Source organism: Sinohyriopsis cumingii, chromosome 17, assembly GCF_028554795.1.
Source record: "Sinohyriopsis cumingii isolate HCF-2022 chromosome 17, ASM2855479v2, whole genome shotgun sequence".
In the NCBI taxonomy this organism is placed as follows: domain Eukaryota; kingdom Metazoa; phylum Mollusca; class Bivalvia; order Unionida; family Unionidae; genus Sinohyriopsis; species Sinohyriopsis cumingii.
The window spans coordinates 49,742,888-49,762,840 of record NC_142977.1 but is presented as its reverse complement, the minus strand read 5'-3'; the positions used below and the strand labels follow the sequence as shown (position 1 = coordinate 49,762,840).

Genomic DNA, 19,953 nt, shown 5'->3' with positions numbered 1-19,953 from the left:
GAATATACAAAGACGGCCGAGATATGGAAGCATACTTGGGTTCCTTTTCAACTGTATTCACGGGAATTTTGAAAATAAACTGAAACAACGGAACAAATTTTAAAGTGACACAATATAGTGCTTTGTGCACAGATGTCGATGACCCAGCGTCACCCAGAATATTTGGATAAATAAAATCATGTGATGAATTGGTTAAGGCCAGAAGAGAACTATACTGTATGCCAGTATCTCGCAAAAAAAATCATTATTTTAAAATACATTCACTTGAATGCAAGTGACAATCTTTTTGCCAGTGCAGGTTACATAAGTACCATTAATATTTACCCGCAGACATCAGTGCACCTTTGTATTAATTATTACTAAAGATGCCAAGCACATATAAGCCCTCGTGGTAAATAAACACAACTGGCAGCCAGCAGTAAACTTCTTTGAACTTGCCGACAGGACATCAAAGACAAAGGTTATTTTTATTACAACGCAAGCAGACGTTGGAAGCCGACTTTGGACTCGGAAGCCAAATTTTTTTTAAAGGATATCAATACAAAGGTTATTTTATTGCAAAGCAAGCTGACCTCAGATGCCGACTACTGGATTCTTTTAAGTGTGTAGATTTATTTTTTTAGCTTTGAATAAACAAAGACTGCCGAGATATGGAAGCTAACTTTGGTTCCTGTTCAACAGTATTCACAAAAAGTTTGACAATAAAGTAAAACAATGGAACAGTTTTTAAAGTTGCACAATATAGTGCTTCGTGCACGAACATCGATGACCCAGCATCAGCCAGAAGATTTTGAGAAAATAAAATCATGTGATGAATTCGTGATGGCCAGAAGAGAAACAGATCATTTCGCCGACAATATGATCATTAACATAGATGAAACTCTAGTGTACTTTGATCGCATTCCTGGATGGACTGACGATAAGATGGGCATCAAAAGTGTGAGAATTAGCAAGACTAGTGCAGATTTGAAAAAAAATCTTCCTTTTGTTCTTGCAGTTTCCACTTCAGGTGGTGTGTTGCCTCCAACAATTTTTCACGGTATGATAAAGTTAAAAAAGTATTCATGTACCAAAATAATAGACTGTACGTGTGCAGGAGAAGGGTTGTGTTGATGAGATGCTGCTGCAGTGGATTAAAGAATTTTATCTAAAGTACAGTTTTATATTTAAAAAATAAAATTTCAGTTGGATTGCAATTTCCGACATGTAATTTTTGAATGATTTAAAAGGTGTCCCACAACTTATGACTCAAAAAAACGATGTGTCCCAGAACATACAGTGCACAAAAAAATTACTTTTAAAATTAATTTATGGTGTCCCAACAAATACGGTGTCCCAACATATGCGGTAAATACGGTAACAAACAAGAGAAATATCAAGGTTTCATTTACCAATTTTGATCTTGATTTTCTTTACACTCAACAAAGTGGAATTCTTTTGGTATTTTCTATAAGAAAGAAAATGGGACCCACACCTTATCCTTCGTTATATATGCTACATTTTGGCACATAATTTTAATCAGATCATTAACATAGGCATAAAAACCTGCGTAGCAAATTCTTTTTCTATCTCAAGTGGTTTTGACTTATAAAATGCTACCATATTTACCGTATATATAGGGACACAATAAAGTAATTATTTTTTATCTTGTCCCAGAACTTATGGTGTAACTTTTTTCACCTAGGTCATATGTCCCATTACTTCAGAAACAAATAAATTTGTATTGAATTTGTGCCACCCCATTGCCCACTGCACATTGCAATAAAACAGATAAGCAAAATGCTCCTTTGAAAATAAAAAGAAAGAACCTTGTACTGTTTTCATTATTCCTTTTTTTCATCATAAGCATTAAAAGATAAAATATATTCACGAACTCCTTATATGTAGCATAGGCTTCCATACAGCAGCGTGTCTCTCTTATGTCTGATAACACACAACACGTTGTTCATCAACATGAACATTGAGAAACAAATTGTGTTTGGTTGTGCTCAAAGGTTTGAATATGTTATCTGACTGAAAACTGGATCCAACAAAATCGCAAACGAGAGGGAAATAATCAAATGATATTTTGAAGACAACTGTCATTCACGCATGACACGGTGTTAGGTGCAAAATAACCAAGATTGAATTATATTCATGTCAACTATATGAAAGTGCCTTGCCAAAAGAAAATCATTATTTGAAAACACATTCACACAAACATACTGACAATCTTTTTGCTAGCACAGGCTACAAAAGTATCATTAAAGCAAGTTATTGCTGTGCATACTATTTACCAACGAACATCAATGCCCATTTGTATTAATTGTAACTACAGATACCAAGCACAAAGAAGCCTGGGTGGTGAATAAACACAACTGGTAGCAAACAGTAAGCTCATTGTCGGAATGTACCAAATGGGTTTTGATTAATCCTTGCCAGCAAGGTTTTGTCAAAAAAGTCAAGTCCCAAAAGTAAAAATTATGACTGAAAATCTAATCATTTATTTATATATAGATACAAATGGTCTACCATTTACTTTGTCTGTCTCAAGTGCATTTTTTCTATCATGCTATGTGTTATAATGTTTATATAAAAAAATCCAAGTCCCAAATTGTATAACATTTATAAACAATTCAATAATTCAACAACTGATATGGCCTAGCAGACTGAAAATCTAAGAAGGTCATACACAGAGATACAAAAATCGTAGTTAGTGTGAGAGAAAAGTCAATGGCTATGGGATAGTTCTCAAAAAGCCATTTCAAACGCTGGAATTGCCAACATGAATTATAGCATAGTGGGGCCATGAAAGCATAAAGAAATTAATGAAGCTGACATGAAGGTGTGGCGATCACTGTCCTTCTACTTACTTCTGTCAGAAAAACATTAAACCTTTATAGTTTCATTTCACTTACAATTGAATAACCAGAAGGACACTTAGCTGCATCGGCAACCACAACAACTCCTGTTATTGGCCAGTCTTGTGAATCCTCCATAGTATTGATTGATGGCTAACAAACTCAGGTCTGAAAGAAAGAAACTGTAGATTAACACCACAGTTCTGTCAAACACTGATAACTAAATCACATTTGAAATGAAGAAAAATGAACCGTTTAGTGAAGGCAGATTTCTCTGCAATATAGTATCTTGCCAGCTAAGGATTTGTTAGGATGACAAATTTTTTATGAGGTGCTAAAAATGCAAAGAGACTGATGCTGATGGCAAAACAAAAGAGAAAAGATCTTTATGTCTCACTTGTTTTTGAAAGCAGTAAAAAATAGCATGAATTATGGAATGTGCTTTCTGAAACATTTTTCAATCTCTTTTTAATTTTACATTTTTAAATGTAATTTTTGTGTTATCTGTTATCAATAACTGTTCTGCATAACACTGTGTTGCCTTTTTCTTTCTTAGCTTAATCTTTTTAGTTACTTTATTTGAATTCATCCCTTCCTGCAAAGTGAAAGTATACAAATACTTCTATTGATAGGCTATAACAATTTCTAGGTTATGACCTAGGTACAAGTATCCATAGTGTGGGAGGTGACTCAAGTGTCAATGCTATGTCCTAAATGTCTTGGCCTTTTCATGCCAAAAAGTGTATATATGGTTATAGGACAGAGATCTCAATGGTCTGCATGCCAGAAAGTGTATATATGGTTATAGGAAAGATATTTCAATGGTCTCCATGCCAAAAAGTGTATATATGGTTATAGGACATAGATTTCAATGGTTTTCATGCCAAAACATGTATATATGGTTACAATTGTCTGCATGCCAAAAAGTGTATATATGGTTATAGGACAGAGATCTCAATTGTCTGTATGCCAAAAATTGTATATATGGTTATAGGGCAGATATATAAAACACATGGTCATCCATAGTGTGGGAGGTGACTCAAGTGTCAATGCTATGTCCTAAATGTCTTGGCCTTTTCATGCCAAAAAGTGTATATATGGTTATAGGACAGAGATCTCAATGGTCTGCATGCCAAAAAGTGTATATATGGTTACAGGACATAGATCTCAATGGCTTTCAAGCCAAAAAGTATATATATGGTTACAGGACAGAGATCTCAATTGTCTGCACGCCCAAAAGATGTATATATGGTTACAGGACAGAGATCTCAATTGTCTGCATGCCCAAAAGTGTATATATGGTTATAGGACAGAGATCTCAATTGTCTGCATGCCCAAAAGATGTATATATGGTTATAGGACAGAGATCTCAATTGTCTGCATGCCAAAAAGTGTATATATGGTTATAGGACAGAGATCTCAATTGTCTGTATGCCAAAAATTGTATATATGGTTATAGGGCAGATATATAAAACACATGGTCAGACCCAGGAACTTAATGCTGACTATAGAAATAAATTTCCTTTGAAATGCCAGGTAAATGTTAATATACTAACTATATTGTTGGGGCTAAAAACAGTTTATAGGCTGTGACAGAGGTCAGTCCACAGGGAGCTAGGATATACCCAGGGGCCATTGCTGGTCTCTGAGGTATCAGATAAAGTTGGGGGTTACATAATGACTAAGGGAAATACTTTTGACAGATACAAGGGTTGGATCAATGACTTGGGTAGTGACGGTTTTAAGAATGATGCCTATTAAAGAAACAAAATTGAGGAGTTCACATAAACCATGTATGTATGTATGTATGTGTGTGTGTGTGTGTGTGTGTGTGCATGCATGAATGTCTGTCTGTATGTATGTACATCAGTCTGGTTCTGCTAAAACATATCTTGCAAATTCTTAGGTCTTGCATAAGAAAAAATATTTTTGCTTTTGTAAATTGATTTTATGCTGTTTTATCAAGTTAGCTGAAGAAATCCCAATATGTATTGAAACACTGTTCAGTACACCTTCAACATACAGTGCTTCAGTATAAGGTGGACCCTTTTAAAGAGGGTATTTTCTTTTACAATGTTAATACCAGATATATTTCATATTGTAGTAAATGATATGTGATACTTCAACTAGCAGCAAAGCCAGGAACTTAAATATCTCTCTTTTGGTACAAGAAGAAATATCTGGTATTTATGCTAGAAAAGAAAATTTTCTTTTTATTATATACAAAACTTGCTCCAGAATTAAAGCTTACATGATTAAACTCCCTCTTTCACACAATACCCCACCTCTCTTTTCATATATTCACCTATCTTTCATAGGTCGATCATATAACTTGATGGATAGACTTCCAGTGTGTCATGCCGTGAAATACATATCAAAGAATTCTGATTGGTGGTTACTGTTTGTTCCAGTTCTGGGCAAACAATAACCACCAATCAAATTATTGATGCTTATTCCCTGCGTGACACACAGGAAGTACTGGCAAAGCAAAGGAGAAACTTAAATGATCTGTAACGTAGTTAAATCATACACTGATTTGCAGTGTCTGTTTATGTTGAGATGTTTAATCAGTGACTGAACATGCCAATGGGACAAGTAAAATTAGCACTGAAAGGGCAAGGGGTTAAGTTTCAAACTATACAAGTTGTCACCTTGCATAATTTTCTGGACTTTTACAAGGGGAGTGGGTGTTGTCAATTAGTTTTCTTCTACGCTAACAAAAACAAATGCCTGTGGCCACAGCAGTTGCTTTGCATTTTCATAAGTACAACATTAATAGATTTTGTTGGTATTCATCCCCACTCACATGCACAGACTTGTTCATGAGATTTTCCTTGCACAAGGAAATTGCACTAATTCTTCTGATTTAAAGATACTGCCATAACATCTTTGCATGAAGATACAAAATTGCAATGTTTTTAAAGCCTTCATGCAGTACAAAACAAAGGGTGACAACTCTTGCATCAAATGAAATGGGGGCTACCTGAAATGACCTGAAAGGTTGAATAAAAAACACTGCAAACTGACAGGCAGTCTGTTTAAAAGAATATTTATTTTGTCACTGATGAGAATGGCATAAAATTATACACTAAGTCTATGTCTGTCTCTAATCTTCATGCTTGAAATACAACCAATTTGGGCAGGTTTTAATGATAGGCGATAACAGACCTAAACCGCCAATCAATATCACTGGTGTGCGGCTGATTTGCAAGATTGATACTAAAACTAGAATATACTTCATTGCAACTTCACACAGTTGATTTCGTAATGCTATTTGCATTTACAGTGACACTTCAATAATTTAGGATTCAGTCTGATGTAGAGATAAATTCCCGTTCAATAAGCTAGAACATATCTTTATGAGTGAGACATTTGAGAAGTTAAGAGACAGAGGATGCCTATATTTGTGATTTTTCATCTGGTCTTTTGTTGCCTAAGGCCACTTTATTTTCAAGACTGAAGCTTTACCGATTCACTGCAATGCCAAAGAGTAGATGCCAGCAGATATTTCGGTAAGCACATAATTACTCTTCACAAGAAAAATGCTGCCAACTTACATTCAAAATGAGTATTTAAATGTCCCATCAACTTTCATACAATGAATGCTGTCATCATCTGATTATAAAGCAGAGAATATTGAGACAACAACTGATTGGTTAACATCTAGCTGAAGTAATGACTTAGAAATGTTCCAGTTCTTTTGGCTAATCAGCAATACTTCTTTTCATGGCATATGTGTGTAGTTCTCAAGAATGGAGATTTTACTGAAATGGATTAGTTAATTTAGTACAAAAGTCAGTGAAAATTGGGACAGTTAGAAATCTTTCAAAAATACATGTTAATAACATATTTCTTGCAAAAATTACATACACAGGTGTGACAATGTATTAAATACATCTCTCCCTCAATAACTCATGTACAAAGGGGACAAAAACATAGACTGCACTATAAACAAGGGTATGAGTTACAGAGGGACCACCTAAAATAAGAAGTGATACTATCCCTGCTTGATTTTGATAAAAAGAAATGGGGGAGGGGGGGGGCGGTTGGAACTGGGCTGGTTAATTGCTGAACACATTTGGGTATTACTTTGAGAATAATTGTCAATAAAGCACTTATTCTAATGAAGTTGTTCATTTTATATATATTACATTTATTTTGAAGATGCCCAAGATCTGAAAGATCGTTAACATTATTTTAACTCATTTCAATAACATTCACAAGTATGCGAAAACATTTGTGTATTATGTCATGGCATTTTGTTGCTTATGATTAGTCTGGTTTCCTGCTTATTATCTAACAGCATAGTGCCAAGCTGAGAGTCTATAAAGCAGGGACACTGACTATGTCTTGATACACAATGAAACAAGATTCCTTTTTTTAAAAACCAAGCGACATTTATTTCCTGAAACAACCTTCTATATCAAAACTCAATTTTTAAAAATTGTTTAGCAGGTAAATTATTAATGCTATGATTTCATTGCAAGTAATAATGAAACTTCTGATCCTTTAGGATATCTTTAAATGCAAATTCAGGAATTATCTAACACTTGCTTTCCCACAATGATCCATGTCTGTGAAACAAAGCTCTTTAATTCCATCAAGTATTCATTTGCTTGGTTGTCTTGCTATCTTTGATCCCATTTATGACTGAGTAGCTTAATTTAAGGTAGTGTAATTATATTACTTACAATAATATTGTTATCAGTGTTCGATTCATCAACTGAGATGAGTTCACCTGACTTACAACCGGGCCGCTAGATTTTAAGCATGTACAATTTGCATGCATTTTATCTTTTCTTATTCCACATTCTTTTTTTGATACAAGAGACACAATTAAGGTGATAACAAAATGGAGGCCAGCTTTCAATACAGTGCAACAATACAATAAATATTTCTGCAAGTAAGAGCACTTAATTATGTTTTCCGAGAAATTATTGCAGACATAGCTGTTACTGTACTGACACAATTTACGTTTGAATACAAGTGATGTGATGTGATTTTGATTTTTAACGTAGCTTTAACAATTTTTCAGTCATATCGCTACGATGTCTGCAATGTGGCAGTTTATAGTGATGTCTAGCACTGAGGCATCATGCCGCAGACATGTAGCATGATGTCCCACCCAGTCACATTATCATGACACCAGGCCGACCAGTCCTAACACTAACCTTTTAATGCTGAACACCAAGCAAGGCAACTGTTAGTACCATTTTTTAAGTCTCTGGTATGACTCGGCCGGGTATCTAACCCACGACCTCCCGCATCCGAGGCGGACGCTCTAACCACTAGGCCACTGGAGCGTTTGAATACAAGAGGGCATAATGCATTTATGATGATTACACTTAAATCTAAGTAAAATATAGAACTAAAACAACAATTTCACTTGATAAAAAAAACTTATTTAATTGGTTTTTATATATTTTAAAGTAAGTAGGCTTAAATGATATTTTTCATTAATCAACATTTCATTGAATGTCATTTACAGTGTACTAAGAATGTTATTTGGAAAGAAAATGTAACAAAATATATGACTTCTTATTAAAAGTTGACAATTTCATAATATTTATTAAAATTTCCATGTCCTATTTACTTTTTCCAATGTTAAAATGAGAGATATAAAAAAAGTTTCAGTAATGAATTGTAATCACGATATTCTTCAAATTCGACAAACAGGGATCTAATTTTTGGTAATTTCTAGTGAGATCCATGTCTGCATTATAAGCAGATATGCGAGTTATTAGAATGCAAGTTTTTGAAGGAGTGGTGAAAATAAGAGACAAAGTTTTGTAACTAAAGAACTAAAGAAATACCAGCTGCATTCACCAAGGCTGAGGTCCAGGACTCCTATTTTGGTAAAAGTAAGAGTTCCACCAGCAAAAGTTGCAGTCCCCATAAGCATATTGGGCATACCAGAAGTGGCTTAATGTCCAGTTGAGAAGAATCAGTGGTTGTCATTGAGTTTAATTTTCCTAACTCTTTACACAACGGACATACAGCTCTTGTTTGTCCTTCACAGTGAAACTTAATTTTGTCAATTCAAGGAAAGGCCTCATTTCAAACACCAAGCCAGTCATCCCACACTTTCTTACACTTGGCTACTGTTCCATCCGAACAATCAGTTTTAGCAACTTCAGCACTCCTCTGAATTTCATTACAATCTTCATCAGTTTGCCATTTAACCCCAAAGTACTTATCCAAATTTTGCAAATGACATTTTGTTTAAGTCTTGATGTCACCGCATGTCTTGATTTTGAGGTCACATGCACTACTTGTTCTACTACACTAGGAAATGATCACAATAATGAAAGCTAAATTTGTTCATTTGATGAACTACTATTATCATGACCACATTTATCTCTGGGTCATTCTGCCTCTGAATTCAGTCATTGTAAATATCAGCATATTTTCCCATCACTCAGCAGCTAGTCAAAATCTTTGATCTTGCCACCCAGATATTGTGTCATGTTCTGCTGATGTACTCTTATAATGACAACACGCATATCTGGAGGTCTTTCAGACACAGAACTCTGTCATTGTAAATATCAGCACAACTAAAATGATAATTTGATCAACACAATTTCACACTCAGCTGGTGGTTGAAGCAGGACTGGCAAACCTTTTAATTTGTCGATCAGTTATTGCATGCATATGGAGGACTTCTGCCTAAGTGATTTTCTGTGTCCCAGATAAAATGTTGCATTCAGACAAATATGTGCGATTAAGCATTTCTGAGACCTCTGAAAGGTTTGACTTTGCAGAGGTATTCACATTTGCAATGAAAACATTATGTAACCTAGGTGTCTTAATGTTCCTTTTGAATGAGATGTCAAACATCTTTATGAACAGGACATGGGAGAAGAAGAATGTCAAAATTTGTACTATTTTTCATCTGGTCTGGATATGAAACAGTTCCCCCATATCACCAGTATTTTCAAGACTGGGCAGCTTTATTATCTATTAACCCTTTACCTCATACAAGCGCCTTTAGACACCTCTACTCCAGTCGCATGGAAGTACCCTTGGAAGCCTCTACTCATGTCGCATGGAAGCGCCTTTTGACACCTCTACTCCACTTGCATGGAAGCGACTTTTGATGCCTGCTGTAAACATCAGCCATTTTAAGCGGGTTTTCATAGCGCCACCTTCAGGGAAAACCCCCTATTAGATACTACATTTATTTCTGTGAATGACAATTACGTCAGATCACATGGTTACTGTTTATGCTCTGATCGAAATCTGTTATTTAAAGTAACTGGATCTTATTCTCCACTCTCCAAAATGGAGGTCATGGATTTCGTTCAGTACTTACAAATTTTTCACGATTATAATCACAACTATAGAAGCTTCAATAACTTACGTAAAGGCTCTGATATTGATGTAGGCAGCAATTAGTTTTTATAAATTATCAAATTCAGATGACTTAGTGACGCAGACCCGGACAAAAAAACTTGTAAATTTTGAGTATGAGAAATGGCAGCTATGGTTGGTCATGCAGCTTCACTGACTTGATGGTGAACAAGTTCTCTCAAGATTTTAAAGCATATAAAAAATTCTTCTGTTAAAAATGATTACAAGTATAACGATCAGACATTACTGTTAAATTTGTCCATACATAATAGATGTGTACCAAAAATGTAAAACAGTTTAAACTGCTGTTAAACATAACATACACCACATTTCTTAAGATTTAACAGATAGGCTTATGTGTATGGAGTCGAATAGGTAACAGGTGTTCTATTTATAGTGCACTGTACTGGGTAACTTTGCTACATGTGTATCGAAGGCCTAAAAAGCTATATACTCTATGAGGTAAAGGGTTAATACATTGTCACACCTAAGAAATAATACAAGATAATATTTGCTGGAGTGTGTACTAATAAATCAAGGAGGATACTACATTTTCTTTTCTATATTAATCTTATTAGCTTAATTCCACTTCAAAACAATTTCAAATAAACAAATTTTCCAAGACTCTGGAAGAAGAAATAAATGACCATGGTCCATTTGTTTAGAAATACTGTGACTGTTAGTAGAATACTATTGATGTAAAAATAAATAAATTGGGAAATGTTTTTTAAGGCAAACACATTTAATACAAATTTCAAAATTCATAAATTTAATAATATTACTTATGTAAGAATCCACACTAAAACAAAATTCACATGTTGACAATTCGCCTATAATGGGACCCATAAGTCAGGCAAAAAATATTCACTGAAACACTTAACTTGTGTTACCAATTCTGCTTCTATAATTCAAATTGCAAAGCTGACCATTTGTTGACATTGTGCTTGTCATGATTTATGGATGAAAAGTATATATAAAAAAGGCTTGAATCTGGATACAGTATGAATGGAATTTTTTCACTTGCTTAAATGTGCAGGTGTAACGAAAATTCCAGATTTATTATTTATTTTTTTAAAAAAAAATACAATGATTGAATACTGTACTGTATTATATAGCACTTCTAGCAACTGTTAAACTTTACAGCTATGTGAACTTTTGGAATATATGTTATACCCTGGTCATTGAGATGTGACTCAAGATGATATCAGTTCACTGAAAGGTCTAAGCAAAAGAACTTATGGTCATCAACATACGACTCATAAAATGACAGCAAAGACTTTTTTTTTTAAATCACTCATATGACACCAACCACTCTCTGAACTTGCCGAATTTAAGAATTGTGTTTCAACTTTAAACTAAGTCTGTTCACGACAAAAGAAACTGAGCTAATCACAAAAAATAAACAGCAAATGAAAATAAATAAACTGAAACCTCTTCGAATTCTTTCATTGTACTTTGCGGAAGTTCAGTTGCGCATTTAGTCGTCTCCCTTATAGGTTAGTCTATGACTAAGCCACGACATAGATTTGAAATTTTGATGCGAGCACGAAGCAACAAAACAAAAAAAAACAAGGGGGGGGGGGGTGGGCAGGCAGGATTTTTTGCGGTAGGTAATTTAGTCATTATTTATCTTCTGAAGAATCAGAGGAGAGAAAGAAAACACAACTTGATACAATAATTTTCGAATTAAATGAACATTTGTTTTCATAATCCCTATTTTACTTATGTTAGACATTCAGAAATTCTCTTCCTTCCTGAATCTACTCTACATTTTGCATAGATTTTAGCAACATAAATAATACGTAAAACCAACAAAATCACGAATCAGAGCATATACAAATATGAGCGCAGAAGATTTAGTAAAAGCGAACAAGAAACCAAGTAAGTATTACTCACTATTTTCTTAGTTACACAAGTTATGTTTATATTCTAAAACTTCACATACCTCCAACACTTTCTATTTATAGTTTAACAATCAATGCAGGAAAATCATTTTACATGAGTTGATTCTACTCTCTACAATTACATGCATTGTTAAAAAAATGGTATTTGTTATTGAAGAATAACTCCAGAAAGCGATCGATCCTATTTATTAATTACAAGGCATCTGTACAATTGTGAAGAGGAGACAAGACTGCATAGTCCGAGAAATCAACCCACCAAATCTGTGTTGATATTGATGGACGATATGTCGGAATGATGTCACCTGTTCATTAAAATGTACAATTTTGCTGCATGCAAATCTTTCCGGAACAAACCTACGTACACTTTAGACACATACCAGTAATTGGTAACCGCCATATCAAGCGCGAAATTCAAAACGGCCACAGGACAGAGGGTTTTGCTACTCTACAAAGATTTACAAGTCACCAAACATAGGCATTGCGCCAGAAATATAATGTACATGTCACCAAAAGAAGCTTTCAGCCAACGGTGACTCTACAGCCGCGAGAAATATTGGTAAGTGTTTAAAATGTATATCGATGTGTGAAGCCAAAATTGGCTGCCGATTTTTGCAGTTTTTAATATAAATGATATCAGCCCATAAGCCGAAAATCAATCAATATCACCACGGTTCAAGGGCTGATTTATCGGCATCAAGACTACCCTGAAAATATTTTTCCCATTGAACTTAAAACCCAAGTGGACATATAACATAAACTATTTGCTGTCTGTATATAAGTTCTAGTCCAGTGTGGAATGTCTGATTACTTTTACTGTCAAGTGATCTTTTGAAGCTAATTAAAATTAAAGTTTACACTACAGCTCCCCTCCTGAGCATGTTAACATTTAAAATGAAATGTGATCTGGTAATCGCATTTATAAGCTACTGTCAGATTCATTTTTACAAGTTCATTCTTTCAGTTGGTTTGACACTCTTCCCCACCGTGTGAAATATACATTTTGACTGACTGGTACTGCTTTTCTTTCATCCGGGTCAGACAAAGTAGTAGGGTTTGAAACATTCACTCCGACAGGCTCCAATGCTGTGGTAGCCGACAGGCTCCAATACTGTGGTAGGCATGGGATTTCATTTTCTCCTATTACGCTGTATCTCTCCTTCGTCAGTTACTACCACGTATGAACGATGTGCACATGCCTCAGATGTAGCAATGCCAGAAGAAAAATGATCTTTAATCCATACTTTATTCCTTAATTGAAGTTTTTTTCCTTCATATTTCGGATGCGATGTAGACGATCGTAATTTCTTTTTTGAGTTTGCTTTTGATAGTTTTCCGATTTCTTCAGTTTCTTTAAATGTGGTCATTTTGGCTGTACGTTTTCTGGTTTCCATTGGTAAAGTACAGTAGTTTGTAATTTTCTTCCCACCAGTAGCTCGGCAGGACTGCATCCATTAGGTAATGTTGTTGCACGATATGTCAAAAGAGCCAGATAAGGATCGTCTGCCGTTTTAGAATTTCTTTAGTTGTTTGAACGGCTATTTCAGCAAGACTATTACTCTGGATATTTTAGACTTAGTATGCCTAAATCCATCATTTGTCGCAAATTCTTTGTGTATTGATGATGTGTATTGCGGACCATTTTCTGAAACTAATACTTCTGGTATCCCGTGTCGCGCAAGATTGTTTTGAGATGATTGACAATTACTTTTGAACCTGTACTTTGCAGTTTTTCTATTTCGATATATTGTAAGGAAGAAAAAAAATAATAAATCACCAAGAGATAAATAATCAGTCACCAAGATATATGTATTGCCATTAAATTCAAACAAGTCTGATGCGACTCTTTGTCAAAGTCGACTTGGAAAGTCTTTTGATATCTGTTTTTACATGATCTCTTGAGTTTTCGATGCAATCTTTGCAAGTTTTACCAAGTGTTTTGGATGGATAATTAGACATTTCTACCAAACTAAGGTTTTGGCGCGATATCTTCATTTAACTATGCCTTGTTGACCATCGTGAATTCTCTCTAGGATTTCTTTTTGAAGTGATTCTAGTCCGACCAAGCGTGTACCTTTCATTAAGAGACCATTTTGCACTGTAAATTCACCTCTGTCTGACCAGTAGGATTGAAGTTTACCATCGATAGCCGATTTCTCTGGCCACAGAATTGTATAAGGTGTTTGCAAATCGAATAATTTCGATAGTCAGACTTGATTTGTTCAAGTCGAGTATCTGATGCAAGCAAATCGATCACCAAGAAATCAACATAGGTGTTAGTTTACTCTCATTCCATTGTTGGTAAACCACGTAATTAAAATTGTGCACACCGCTTCAAAATCAGATTTAATAACACTAAAGTCGTGGTGATCGTATGTAGGTGTGTTGTGATCGACACTGTTATACCGATCAGAATCATTTTAGAAATAGTAGAATAACCAAGCACGTGGTTAAACGAAGATCACATGCGGGTTTTCCTCCCTTTCTACTTTAAGCTTTATACGTCGTAGAACAATCACAACTCACCGAAACACTGCAGTTAGCCTAGTATCCAAAACATCGGTGACTTTTGATATGTATTGCTCCTTTGTATTTTTTTTTTTTTTTTTTTTTTGCTGTTAGATCGGCACAGCAATGATGCACAATTTTCGTAATTACGCTGGGTAATATGTTCCACTAGTTACGCTGGGAAGACGATCAAGCGGCGATTTATGGGAGTTTTAATGTACTTTTAAACTCTACGAATCTCCCAAAATTATAGAAAAAGTCATTTTTAATATTTGTTCTTGCTCATTTGCTATTCATGTTGAAGAATAAATAAATGGTTGGGAAAACCCCATAAATTACGACTGGATGTACCATAAATACATACAATCCACAACTCTTCAGAAAGGCGTGTAAAATGTCATAAACTCTGTCAAATACAAAACAAATCAGATAAGAAAGAAAGGAGTAAATGCGTGCTATTTTATGGTAAACACCAGTACAATAAGAGCTCAACAAGAATGAATGATACCAATTAAGTGGATCGAGCAAACGGAGAGATGAAGCCAGTGACCACTTAAAATTATGAGAAGACAATCGTCTTAAACCCGTTTTGAAATATGTCACAGAGAAAGACAAGATGTTATGGAAATGGGGCAAATTAATTAACATTTTAAATGTCCCATTTTCAAGAAACTTGCCACATGTTCCAAAGTAAATCAATAATGACAAGATTTTGGAATAATGGGTACACTATACATGAACAGACATCAAACTATGTAAGATAATTCTTGCAAAAATAGGTGCAATTTTAATTTACTGCAGGGGAAAATTAACATTGATATATTGCGTAAGTTTCTATTAAGTTAATATCTAACTGGAGATATTGAAACAAAAAACAGAAAGATGGTATACTGTGACCATTTTGGGAGTTGTCGCCGATGAACAGAATTAAAATAATAATATGATGAAAATAACATTGAAAACATTGGTAGGGACGTTATATTTTTTCAAACATGATGATCAAACAACTCTAAAAGAAAGGAGAGAAAATGCACATGTCTTGCACTGAAATATTTTCAGAAAATATTTTATTTTTATATATTCAATAAAAACAACAATATGGCTACTAATGCCACTACTACTACATTATATATGAGGCACTTGAGGCCCAAATAGGGAGTCCTAAGTTAAATATGGTCTGTGGATTCTAAGTGTCTATGAGAATTTAACATGGACAAAATGTTCATAGGTTTAATATGATGGAACATTTTGACGGGAAATTGACATCGTAACTTTACAGGTCTGTCTTACAGAAAACTTAACATTATGATATCATAGGACACTCTAGCCTCTAATGCGAATTAATATATTACCATAAGTTTAATATGTGCGAGTCACTTTGGCCTCTAACGAGAATGTGATATTTCCTTTTGCATGTAACAAAAGAAATAGAAACCTTTAAAGGTTTTATTAATACAATATCAATGAACAAGTGCGATGTTTTCGCTCCTCAACATTTTAACAACTATTATCAGTTCAGTTACAGAGAAATAAAAAAAAAACAAACAATAAAATAAACATTGGTATACAGATCTTATTCTTGTTCTCATTTTCGTCTTTTACCCAATAATTTAAATCTAACTAGAACCTTCTCAACTTGATTTGGTAATAAATTTAACATTTATTTACATTATGCGAGGAAAGATGTTTAACAATTAAAAATTTGAGCTTTACAGTTCAACTGCCAAATAACGTATTTTGGGATTCATGGTTACAGCATACATGGATGATGACACTATAGTTAGTTTTAGTGTGCATTTTGAAAGGTCATACCCGTAGTAACTTTACAAAGATTACATATTTTTGTCAGTCGACTAGGTCCACGCATAATGAATGAATAACTAATTACCTGAACAAATCGCAATTTCCAAACTCTAAATATGTATACTACATGGTAAAACCCGCCTCATAGTAAAACTTAAATTGAACAAGCAATGTAACGACTTCTCCTAGTCACTGGGCACTTCATTGTGGTTGTCTCAATTACACAACTGGTCTGCAGTTGGTTCCAATACCATTTCAAGAATCTTACTAGCATCATATAGCAGGCGATTAAGAATCAAGCTTGCATCTTGGTACAAATCATATTTAGGTACTGACATTTAATGGCTTTTTGGCAACAAATAAAGACATTCTGTAACAATCACTTTGTAACATTCAGCAAGAATTAGCCAATTTTCCGTCTCAGTCAACAATGTTCATGTGGAATTTAACACAAGATGTTTAAAAAACCTACTGGTAAAAAATATGGCCAACTTAAAAAGTTAACAAAAAAGAGATTAAACTATTGAAAATTGAATTGAACCATCTGGATAAAATTTGATTCAGATCGAAAAGTAACAAACCTAGAATAAAGTCTGACTTGATTATTTCATTGCAAAAAAGTAGAGCAGAAAGATATGGAAGAAATAAATAAATGCTTGGAACAAACAGAGGTAGAGAGGGAAAATGAATTTAAAGAAAATAGAAGAGATAGATAAAGAAACAGTTTTATTTGGGAAACTGCCCATATCCTATTTTCTGTTGTTCATTGGCATATATTTCATTGGAGGCATGACAAGAACCAACTGTGCAAAGCAAAAGACAAAAAGCAGAAAACAAAACGGCAAATCCTGGACAAGTCAAATGATGGACACCATGCATATAGCATGCAACTTAGATGAAACTAAAAGCAGCCATGAAACAACTATTGTATGCCCTAGTTGTTGTAAATTTCGAAACACATTAGGCCTCATTCTTTCTCATGTAGATATACATAAAATAATACCTTGATAAATGTTTCCGCACAAACATTTGACTTTGTCTTCTTCGATCCCCTGATACATATTGTAATAGGATAACGATACACTATAATCTTCCTTATGGTTCACACAGTCCTTGCATCTCTTAAATGTTGTGCTACGTTTTGCAAGTTGTTCTTGTGCGGAAAATGAAGTAGTAAATACACCACAAATTTTTCGAAATTAGTTGTCATTTTCTGCTCTCATCGTTCACACGTTTGGCATTGAAGTTGAAGTTTACCTAAAATTTCTTACTCATGTGGTGTTGTTCATGGGTGAAGACCAAGTGAAAAATGATGTGCAGTTGTAGAAACTTTACTTCTGTTCAGAACTATCAAAGTGCTTTACTACAAATAATTATTCACCTAAAAGGAATTTACATTCCTATATCGTTACAAGATCACCTGAAACAAAAAAGAAAAAGCAAAGGACACAGAATACGCACTAATTCTGAATTCACCTTCACAAAATGATCGCATGATTTGGGGAAATTAACCTGACACCTCCATTTCACATTTGTTTATGCTAACCACTGCGCTAATGACACAAGATACATTTGTATTGGGTCAGTAGATGAAAGCTCATGAAAGTCTGTACATTTCATTCACTTGTAATAATAATACATGAAACTGACCAACAGATCACCAAAACTATTCGGTACCATGTTGTATTCGTGAATTGATCTCTTACTGTATTGGCGACCTTGTATATAACTCCACTTCTTTCTGACATTGTGTCTTATCAGCAAAGTAGTAGACAAAACATAAACTTTATTCTCCTACAAGAAATTCATAATCATATTGCCGTCAAGAAATTACAAATTTGCTACTAACTCAGTCGACTAATATATGTGTTAACGGACTTTTAATCAGATTAACTCTTCTTAAAAGATCCAGATGAAGTTTAAAAATAAAATTAATAATGATGCAGATGACATTAAGTGAAAGAATTTATAGACTGTAATATGAAACAAAAATAGAAAAAAAGCTCTAATAAAATGTATAGATGAGAAGAAAAAAATGTACCTGCTGGAATGGAAAGTGTTCTGCATGAATATGGAATCCAAACTAGTCAAGTTGAAGAATTATTGAAATCAATTGGAATGAGAGATAGCAATAGAAGTGAATAAAAGAACTTTAACATAAAATGAAAGAATTTACACCTGTAAATGGGAAGCAGCAATATTATTGGTTATAATTAAACCTAGAATATCTTGCAATAGATGAATTTACTAAAAGGTTGAATGATTATTATAGAAGCAGAGAGCTTTTAGGCAACAAGAACAAAAACAACATACTATTTAAAAGTAAATAATCTTAAACAGCTAACCTCGACTTGTTTGGTGGGTATCAAACCCAAGATTACAAGTCAAATGCCCAACAACTTAGCTACTTTGACTTCCTCACAACTACGTCTTAAAGTTGGTAATCCCTAAGAAAGGATACAAATAATTGTACATGTAATGGCTGCTACAGACAATTCTTTACCAACTGACAGCATTTTCTGGAACTCAGCTGACATTTCACAAGTACATCTTAACAATAAAAGAATGATTACTGAAATTACCAAAGGTATAAATAATACAACATTGGTTCGTAGGATTGATTTGTTTGGGATTTTACTCTGAGTCAAATACGTTGTCTTTAAACCAATTTGTTAGACCTCAGGATTCAAAACTGACTTTTACCAGTACTATCAGCACTTAGATAGTCATAAAGTTTTCAAAATATCTATTACCCATTTCATGTCTTCTCTTATGACATATTTTATGTAAAACTTATGATGTTACGGTGATTTCTTCAAAACAGAAGAAACCATGCAAGGAAAATCTTATCTAGAACAAGCGAGAGTGTGGTAGCAGAGATGACTAACAATCAAATCCATTACATTTGGCATAATGGAGATATAAAATAACTGCCTCAGCCATAAACATTCATTTTTGTCACATCGTGTTAATTGGTAGAAGGTGAGTTGTTAATGTCAATAGCTTTTCTTTCCAACTGACAGAAATGAGTACATGAGTGCCTTCTAGGACTATCTGTCTCAGGAATTATAATGTTAAAAAATAAAATGGCACAATTACTCACAAATGCTGAAGACTGGAGCAACTTAAATATGTTAAGTATCAGTTCTTTACATCTTGTATCTATATGAGAATCGATGTATTGATTAACCATTTCAGTCCTAGGTTCATTTAACCAAAATTAATCCTTCTTTTATATCCCAGCTGTATAGTCTGTTATAAGTGCCCACACCAAAAAAAATAATAAATAAACCCAAATTTTGTTTATTTGCCAGAGTAACTTAGTACTGAAGTTTCTAGACTGAATTACATTTTCAGAAAATGTGGGGAAAGATTCAAGCTGAACCATTGTACTGCATATACAAATTTTAATATTCTTGGCTGTAAGATATAAAATGAACATATATAAAATTTTAATATTTACCTGCAAGATGTGAAATGAGCATACATAAATTAAGAAATCATACGACAGGATCTAGACAATCAACTTTCTTTTCCTCCTGTCATCGGTG

The 19,953-nt window shown here is 34.1% G+C and overlaps 1 protein-coding gene across 1 annotated transcript in view; it reads right to left on the bottom strand.

Moving 5' to 3' along the window:
* LOC149778668 (multivesicular body subunit 12B-like) overlaps nt 1-11,680 on the bottom strand; it is a 50,598-nt gene extending 38,918 nt beyond the window's left edge. The window contains exons 1-2 of the mRNA XM_089939465.1: nt 11,622-11,680; nt 2,898-3,008 (exon numbers count right to left, since the gene is read on the bottom strand). Coding sequence (XP_089795591.1) covers nt 2,898-2,978 — 81 coding nt within the window. The 5' untranslated portion in view covers nt 2,979-3,008; nt 11,622-11,680. The remainder of the gene's footprint in view (nt 1-2,897; nt 3,009-11,621) is intronic.
* Between the last annotated feature and the right edge of the window lie 8,273 nt (nt 11,681-19,953).